This window comes from Seriola lalandi, unplaced genomic scaffold (genome assembly GCF_002814215.2).
Source record: "Seriola lalandi dorsalis isolate HSWRI2012SDOR001 ecotype SW California unplaced genomic scaffold, Sedor1 jcf7180002054641, whole genome shotgun sequence".
Taxonomy (NCBI): domain Eukaryota; kingdom Metazoa; phylum Chordata; class Actinopteri; order Carangiformes; family Carangidae; genus Seriola; species Seriola lalandi.
Genome location: NW_019525194.1, coordinates 269902 through 279417, shown reverse-complemented (window position 1 = coordinate 279417; position 9516 = coordinate 269902). Strand labels below are relative to the sequence as shown.

Below are 9516 nucleotides of genomic sequence, written 5' to 3'. Positions count from 1 at the left end.
TCAACAAGACAGCAGTAGAACCATATTTTACATAGCAGGGTTTGTGTTAACAAGTGTGGGTCTTGAGTGGTTTCTGTTTCTGGAGGAGGAGGGTGAATAGAGGTGGGGGGGGTGGGGGGTGGGGCATAATGACAAACCATAAAAAAAACAAAAAAAACAAAAAACGATGTTTGAAACCTTCCAGCTAAACGTACTGTTTCTCTACAACTCTAACAGATATAAACTGGTCTATGTACAGGTTTCAGCACTGAAGGTGACAGGCGCTAAAGTGAGACACTGCTGTCGACACGACTCTGAAACAGGTTCAGTGTGAACAGCTTCAGACTTGTATCTGGACACTGAGGACACGTGATGTGTGTGATGGAACCTGACTTCACCTGTTCCAGCATCATTAACAGGAAATTATGGTATTTTTCAATTTAGCTCTTATTCTCATAACTGTTCATTTTAACTGTGGCTCATATTAACGTTGCACCCGCTGCTTCCATTTGAAGAAATGCATGAACCATGTTTTTTTCCGGGACAGTGATATGTGATTACGTATCCAGGGCAAACCTCCTGAAGCAAACAAGAGTAAACACTGAAATTAGCCGCCTGGATTAGCTATTGTCGCTAACTGCATAGTGATTTATTCTAGTGCAACTACACAGCTAACCAAGCTAGCTCCTTGCTCGTTTGCCGGTTTACATGTGTCTGTTTGTTTACATGTGTCTGTTTGTTTACATGTGTCTGTTTGTTTACATGTGTCGGTTTGTTTACATGTAGGCTGTGGCAGCTGATTCAGTGTGTGTACATGCTGGAGAAGAAGTAGCAAACGACAGGTTTGTTTTTCTAAGTCAAGAAAACATACAAAGCCTTGTATCCATTTCCCTCTGATGACGTAGAATCTTGCTACACATGAAATGATAAGCAATAGGAGTTGATCTTTGCAGATGCTAGTCAGCTAGCTAATCAAACAGCTAGTTTATTAAACCAGCTGATACATGTTTACCAAGCTTGCAGTTAGCCATAAAAGCTAATCCAGGAGGCTAATCTATGCGTTTACTGTCATTACTGAAAGGGTTTAATTTAAATCTAAATGTATATGAAAGCTGCTGCTGTCTCACTCTGCTTTCACTGATATGTGTCACTTTGTTGTTTACGCTTCCAACAATGGAGGTGGAGAGTGTAAATTCATTATGTCCCAGAGTCACATGGACACAATAATGAGAGAGACTCGGGTTGAAAAATGCTGCAATTTTCCTTTAACAAACATCCTGTCAGAACGACACAGTGTCCATCTTTAAAAACTATAGTCTCTCTGAAGCATCCCATAATATCATTCCGTTCCTCTTTAATTCCCTTCCTTCCTTCCAGATCATCACAACAAAATAAATCCGTCCTTTCTCCTTCAGCATCCCTTAAAAATCTGAATGTTAACAGTGGTTGATTAAAAACACGTGGGGGGTGCGGGGGTCAGAGCCGAGTTGAGCTTAGTGAGGGAAGTTTTATCTACTTTGTAAACACTCTCAGTGAAAGTTCACCGACACACTCAATACCTGACAGATTCTAATCTCCCACTGGCTCCTCCTGCTTTGATCTCTACGACTGATTCATGGCTTTCACAGTATATCGTCATCATCATCATCATCATCGTCGTCGTTGTCGTCATCATCATCGTCGATGAGCATTGATCGCTTTCCGGTATAAATTTGAGATTTTAGAAAAGAAAAAAAAAAAGAAAAAGAGAAAAGGAAATCCTTCATGAGCCGCTGAGGAGTCCCCCCTCCCTCCTCATGCAGTTGCAGCGTCACAGTCCACTGAGACTTCTTCTGAATACACTGCCAACAGGCTACACCAGGCAGTGAGAGGCAAAGAGAGCAGAGACCTCCGAGGACCGTTAGCTCCTCAGGGTTGTTTTTTTTTGGTCCGTCAACCCATCAGTCGGTCTTTTTAGATTCTCCTCCAGAGCCGTCTCTCGAGTTGTGTGTGTTGCTGGGGGTTACGGGCTGCTCCTCTCTCATTCCTCCCCGGAGTGTTTTAAAGGGCGACCGTGGTTAGTAGGAAGGAGAACGGGTCGTGGTTTAAAGGTGGAGGGTTCTGGAAAGATCTTCATGCTGGTCCAAGCTGCAAGACGCCTCACAAGAAATGCAACAACGTGCTTTAATATGCATTGTTTCTGTGCATACAGACATCCAGCGCACATAGTGGTCAGACTGTCAGGGAGGTGAGAGGCTGTAGCTATGTGGTGAGACGACAGCGAGTGGTTCTTCAGGGACAACTTTGTTTTTTTTTTTTTTCTTTTTCGTTTTTTTTTTATAACAAAAACACTGAAACGTGACGCAGGTTATTAGTTCAACACTAGCGAACAGAACAGAGCTGTAAGTGGTGAAAGGCCCCTTCCCCTCCCCACTCCGCTGGGATTGGCTGGCAGAGATGTCCATCAGGCGCCGCTCAGTCGTTCCTGGTTGCATCGCTCCTGTAAAGAGTCCAGCCTCCACTCTAGGCATCTGACAAGCAGCTCTGAACACTGTCCATCCACAGCTGTGCGTTCAGGCTGTCCTGGGCACAGAAGTAATACACTCGTTTGGTCGTCTTGAGCTGAAGAGACGAGAAGAGAGGGGTCAGCCACGGTCACACACACACACACACACACACACACACACACACACACACACACACACACACACACACACTGACAGAGACACTGTGAACAGACATCATCACGTTAAACATCGTTATCTTCTTCACTTACATGGTCACCTCTTTACGCCTCATACTGACAGACAACCTCAAACTAAATGGCAACTTTCAGTCAAAGCTAGGCCTCGTGTGAACTGATGTTGACACACACAAACATTTAGTATCCAGGTGTCCTGTTTTTGTAATTTGGGCACTCTCTGTTAAAAGGAATATATCTCACACACAGTTCTATTGTCACCCTGAGAAACAAGCAGCACTTCAGAGACAATCAGCTTGTCAGAGTGAGTGTGTGTGTTGCAAGCATCTCTTATATGCAGTTATATATGTGAAACTATGGCAGGCGTGTGGCCTGCATGAGAATGTGAAACAGCCAGCATGAGAATCAGCACTGCCAAGTCTGAGGCCGTGGCTCTGTACTGGAAAATGAGCCGGGAGTGAGCTGCTGCCCCAGGTGAAGGCGTTTACAGTAAGTATCTGAGGGTCTTGTTCACTGGAAACCCAGAACACGCTGGAGAGATTTTGTATCTGGAAACACCTCGTGGTCAACCAGGAGCAGCAGCAAAATGAAAATATACCGTTTGTATCTGGTTCTGCTTCAGAGTCTCCTTCATGAGTCTCTACAAACACAATTTGGCTTCACTCCCATTCATCTGTTGTGACTTAAAGTGTACTCGTGGAGATCACTGTCCTGGAATAATGTGTGAAGTCACTCTCCCTCCGCTGACATGATGTGAACACAGTGACAGAGCACGGCTCAGAGTGACTCACATCAAAGAAGGCTTTCTCCTCGATGTTTTTGGGTGCTCCCATGGCAGGAGTTCCTGGAGTGACGGACTCCACGTCAGCCAGCTCGATCACGCCTTTACACTCCTTATCCTGCCTGCTCTCGTAGTATCTCAGCTGGGGACAGGGACACATCGTTAGAGACGAACCAGTCACACCACAGAGGGTTCACCTACAAACTTCAAATTCATAAAAACTCAATTCAGCTCGGAGGTCACTAAAGTTCATTTTCATTTTCACCTCCTCTTACCTGATGTTTGGTCTTGTCCAGCACAAACCACCGAGGTTTCCATGGTTTCAACAATGCCCCTTTCTTGAACAGGATGCCTTCAAAACTCCTGAAGGGAAAAGGTAAAAACAAAGACATTTCAGCAGGGTGGGTCGTTTAAAAACACTACAACTCCTCCCAGGAAGCATCAGTGGAGGCCGGTACGCACCTGTTCTCGCTCTCGGTGCTCTGGAACTGGCTGTAGAGGGTGCTGGTGCTCGGCCGACCGGCTACAGGCGTGGAGGTGGCGCTGGCCTCGCAGTCCAGCGCCAGGTTGATGGAGGATCCCACGCCGCTCTCCTGCAGATAGACGCCCTGAGAACGCCGCTGGTGGCTCAGGTTGGACGACATCAGCAGGGAGCTGGAGAACGACGGCTGCGGAGGGAGGAGAGACGGTCCGAAGACCAAGAGGACGATCAGTGAGTGGGAATCTGCTCCACAGACACAGACGTATCTGCAGCTGGTAGAATCAGCCTCACCTTTAAAACACACTGCGATCTTTTACCTGCATCACCATGCCGCTAAACCTCAACATCAACAGCAAAAACAGACATTGTCCAGTGTAACATGTTACACGTCAACAAACTCACATGCACAACTTTTACTTTACTTACTCTAATGAAGAAAAATTAAAAACAAAACAGTGGCTACCTTCAGTTTGCTTTAAGAAAGAGTCACTACAGCTGAAAACCTTCCTGATTTGTGAATAAAAACAAGTGTGGTGTCTTTTAAGCTGCATTCTACTGTATCACCATTAGATGTCAGTATCTACATCTTTTCATGTGACTCGACAACCTCACAGATTCACTGCCAGTCCAAAGTCTTAAAAGTGTAAGTTGCTGGGGTCTGAGGCACAAATAATCAGCCTCAACAGGCAGATCTCCTCCCTCGCTGTGTATCAAGGTAAACATGTCAACTGTCATTAGTCGTCACTGAACTGATTCTGTAAAAACTAAAAGCTTCTGCTCTGTGATACTTAAAAAGTCACAGCCGTTTGATATGGACACTTCTTTTCAAAAAACTTTTTCAACCACTCAAAGTGCTTTACAACAGCTGCCACATTCACCCATTCACTCACACATTCACACACTGATGGAACCGCCATCAGAGGCACAGGGCTCAGTATCTTGCCCAAACACACGACGCGTGGACAGAAGGAAAGGAACTGGGGATTGAACCACAGACCTTCTGACCAGTGGACTACCCACTCTGCCTCCTGAGCCACAGCCGCCAAAGCCGCATTATCATGACGAGTGTGACTACAGCTCGAAACCCGGCTAATGGCTTTACTGGTAAATGCAACTGGGAAACTCTGACCAAACAGGACAGTGTTTCTCTCTAGCTGACAGTCCGTTTGTGGTGGTCAGTGCTCCAGAATCAAGACTTCAGTGAAGCACTATTTTGTTACATTTACAATCTACCTTCTGATCAGATAAGTTTCAGTTTAGAATAAGGGAAATTTCCCAACAGATTGCACATGAATGCATCACTTCAACTGAAAGTTTCCTTTAATTCTGTGTAGTTCTAGAAAAAAAAAGATTTTTCAGCTGAAGAAACATTTAACCACTCTCTCACCTTGCTCTCCAGTTTGGTCTCCGTCCTCTGCGCGGTCTTGATTTTATCCCACGTATCCTTCCACTTCTCTGACGTTTGGCCGAGCTCGGCCTCCAGACTCTGCAGGTCCTGCAGCAGCTTGGTGATGGCGTCGGGCACCACTTTGCTCAGGCTGTCGTAACACGGCCACACGATGCGCCGCTGCGACTTGGGCCCGCTGGTGTCGGGTTTCTCCCCCATCTCCTCTGCCACGCGCTCCTGCCGTCCCCTCGTCTCCCAGTCGTAGGACGCCCCCTCGGACAGAGTCTCCTCCATGTAGAAGTCCCACACCTTCAGGTTGGAGACGAAGGTGTACGGCCGCAGCACCTGGAACACACAAACTGCTTTAATGCCGAATTCGGTTTCTTCTTTGTCCAGCTACTGTAGTCTGTGTCTCTTATTTCATGTCGGAAAGTTTCTCAGTTCGCTGCCCTGACTGAACAGATAAAGTTTCACATATCCCAGGATCCTGTTGGGCGTCTGTGCAGGGCGGCTCACCTCGTCATCCTCAGGAGAGAACATGTAGTTGTAGAAGACGGGTGTTTTCTTGTTGAGTCTGTCGATGTAGTCCCACACAGACTTACACACCTGAGGGCTTTTCCTCTCTCCTTTCTCCTCATAAAGCACTCCTACACACACACACACACACACAGCTTGTCAGAACAACAGAAACTGTAAGTATGACTACGACTTGGTGTAACTGTCGCGTTCTTACCCAGCTCGATGCGCTCGTAGTCGGAGTCGAGCAGGAAGGTGCGGAAGCGGTTGGACACGTAGTGGTACGCCAAGAACTTCAGGTAGTACTGACTGAACTCAAACTCCATGGGGAACTGGAGGTGGATCTGAGGGTGGAGGGGCAGACACACAGGTCAGGACTACAGCACCGACACTTTTATGTTTCTGGTATGAAAACACTAAAACCTGTGGGACAGACAGACCACACAGACCCAGACGTAGTTTATTTATAGTTTTCTAGTTTATTCAACCTGATGTCTGATAAATAGATTTAGATCTGATCTGATTTAACTCTCTGTGACTTCAGCTACACGTGATTCACATTCATCTTCAGCTCTGTTAGATGCATCCTCATTCTCTTCCTCTAGTGTTCATTCATTTACATTTGTTTGACTGGAAGAGGCTGAGGAAGCAACCACATCACTGTCGTCTGATGCGTCTGACAGAAGACTGACAGAAGTGTCACAGACAGAACTGGCACAGGGAACTAAAGTGAAATGAAACCATACATCCTGCGTGTGACGACATCACTGATTAGCCAAACAGGAAGTACAGTCAGACTTATAGGCTAAAACTGACTGAGCATTTTAAGCATATATGGTAAGAGGAAGAAGAACTGAATTCCTGTTACATTTAGTTTGAAGTGTGTTGGTCACTTTTCAGAAATCTTGTGGAGCACAAACTTCTTGCGCACACACTGGCAAATTAAAGAGCATCTGATATTTACAAGAATTCATTAATTGAAATAAACCTGCTGTTATTTATTCTTGAAAACTCTGGGGTTGTGTTGTCGTCTGGAAGGACAGAAACTGAGACCTTTGAAACAATGAAATGATGACGTGGACGCCCGCAGTTGCTCCCTGACTGGTTCTCATCAGCCTCAACTACCAGTGGTGAAAACATGATAATGAATTACAAGTGTTACTGACTTACTGTACTTGCTGTTTTTGCTAACAGCTGTTGTTCAGTTAAATTCTGCATTTTGACGCTACAACTGTCTCTGCTGTTCCTCATTCATAGTATTTTGTGCAACTAATCAACTGCAGAGTAGACAATCTACTTCCTGTTTATACTTGCTCATGTCCAGTGTACGTTAATGGTCATGAGATATGTGTTTTCAGGTTGGACAGAGATTGTTTAAGTTTTAAAATCCTGTTCTAAAATGAAAACGTAGTTAGATTTTCAGAAATGTATAATTTGCATTGTAGCACTAAAGCACGAAAGATATTTGAGGTGTTGCCCTCTGATCTTCCTGTAAGCATCACAGTATCACAACACTGCGGGTTAAAGTAACGGGATCTTTGGACCTGGTGCACGCAGTCCAAGAACTGCAGGAAGACGGGGGTGAAGCCGCTGTTCTGGCTGCCCAGCGTCTGAGCTCCGCGGTGGCTGAACCTGTGGCCGAACGACAGCCACTCCTTCTCCACCAGCAGCCGGAAGCCGTCAAAGGTTCTGTAGTAGGGGTCGGACAGCAGCTGCACCAGGGACACCACCTGCACACAGAGAGCACGTCACACTCAGCCTCGCTCAGAGAACAGGTCGCAGCAGTCCAGTGTCTGGGTGTCAGTCAAACCTGAGTCGTGACGTCCCAGCCGTCCTCCAGGCTGACCATGACCGACGAGCCTGTGTTCAGAAGTTCCACCACCAGGACAGATACCTGCAGCACCCTGTGCAGCTGGACACACACACACACACAAACACACACACACACAGTCAGAACAAACAGCCCACCAGTATTACTAAATGAGCTGCGACAGTAAACCAGTCAGCACTGACCAGAGCCATCCACTCCGACTCCTCCAGGCATCGAAGGAAAGTCATGTTGGGGTCGGAGGTCAGGGAGCTCGGCACGCAGGCTTTCATCAGCTTCTTAAAGCTGTTCTTCACCTGCCGCACGTCACACACCTCGATGGGAACCACCTCCCACTGCTGGAACGAGTCCTGCTTCCCTCCCTGAGCACAACAAAGTCAGAGTCATTTCACCAGTCAGTTAATGATTAATTCATCCTGATCCTAATCCTGTTCAATTCTTATGCCCTTTACATGTGAGGTTTTATGAAGCCGCTTTTCCACTGGTCAAAAAACCCACTAAGATCCGCTAACATCAGGCTTTTGACTCTATGGAAAAGGGTTTAATCCACATTCACTCCCAGGTTCACATGAGCACCAACCGTGATGGATCCGTTTTACCACTTTTCCCGGCAGCTAGCAGCTCACTCTCTCTCTCCTGTGTCTGTCTGTGTGTGTGTGTGTTTGCTCTGTAACTGCATGTGGTGACATTGTGTGTGTCCTTTCCGACAAACTCGGCTGGCAGTGTATTATGTATCGTTGATCACCTTGAGCTGGGCCTTGTCTCCAATGATGTAGAGGTAGGCCTTCTGCTGGCGTAGGAACAGCGCCTCACTTGGCCCTCCGTTGGGCTGCGGAGACTCTTTTCCAGCCAGACGCGTCCCCACGTCTGGGTTGTAGGCACTTAGACGCCCGCTGCCTCGGATACTGCCCCATTTACCTGCAATACACACACATACACATGGAGAAAAAGTTGTTTTTTTTCAGTCATGACATGACTGAATCAAACCTCATGTGGAAGTCTTCTCCAGGTTAATCAGCCATTAAAGAATCCTTCCAACATAATAAACTGGAATTAACCTTTAAAACACACGGATGTGTTGAACGTCCACAGCTAGTAACAGCCATGCTGGTAAACACAGGCAGAAATGATTGAACTACACAGTCCAGGCTGCTACATGGAGCTGAGTGACAGCTACATGATGATGAAACTCTGACTGTTGTTGACATTCAACAGAGAAAAGAATCAAACAGGAAACAGACGTCAGACATCAGAGCTGCAGCAGCAGCATGCACACACAGCAGAACAACAGACCATTAGTCTGCAGAGACAGCACACTACCAGGGACGACGCCAAACACACTGATGCTACTGTTAAAGAGATCTGATTGGTTAGACAGGAGTGGAGGGAAAGGAGTGGGGGAGGGGCGGGGCCTACTGTACCTCTAGGAGGGTTCCTGGCCTTGCCAGACACTTTGGGCTGAGAGAGGGAGATGACTTTCGCCCTTTGACCCAGAGCTGAGGTCAAATGACAGAGATGACCCGTTAACCAACAACGCCACACAATGGAAGATGGTCACACACACACACACAAACACACACACACACACACACACACACACACACACACACACACACACACAAACACACCTACACACACACACCGCAGCTGAAGCAGACGTTCATGTTAATGTTGTCTCTCCCAGTGAGTCTTACTGGTACTGACCTTCCTCCTGCACTGGTGTTTCTGGCAGCTCCTGGTCTTTGGACATTTGGTGTCACACAGGTATTCTTTATGACACGGCATCAACTTCCTGTATTTCCCACACCTGCACTCCTTCTCCACCTCCTGAGGGACAGACAGAGTGTGTGTGTGAGACAGAGAG

At 46.8% G+C, this 9516-nt stretch overlaps 1 protein-coding gene across 5 annotated transcripts in view; it reads right to left on the bottom strand.

Annotated features, from left to right (window-relative positions):
* Positions 1-528: 528 nt before the first annotated feature.
* sbf1 (SET binding factor 1) overlaps positions 529-9516 on the bottom strand; it is a 65259-nt gene continuing 56271 nt past the window's right edge. For 4 of the 5 annotated variants that reach the window (XM_023420402.2, XM_087177740.1, XM_087177742.1 and 1 more), the window contains 12 exons: positions 9074-9148; positions 8398-8570; positions 7838-8014; positions 7635-7736; positions 7369-7554; positions 6042-6168; positions 5825-5955; positions 5309-5653; positions 3903-4108; positions 3716-3803; positions 3451-3582; positions 529-2580 (listed from right to left, as the gene is read on the bottom strand). In XM_023420402.2, coding sequence (XP_023276170.1) covers positions 2482-2580; positions 3451-3582; positions 3716-3803; positions 3903-4108; positions 5309-5653; positions 5825-5955; positions 6042-6168; positions 7369-7554; positions 7635-7736; positions 7838-8014; positions 8398-8570; positions 9074-9148 — 1841 coding nt within the window. In that variant the 3' untranslated portion in view covers positions 529-2481. The remainder of the gene's footprint in view (positions 2581-3450; positions 3583-3715; positions 3804-3902; positions 4109-5308; positions 5654-5824; positions 5956-6041; positions 6169-7368; positions 7555-7634; positions 7737-7837; positions 8015-8397; positions 8571-9073; positions 9149-9516) is intronic. The other variant, XM_087177741.1, reaches the window with a different exon arrangement.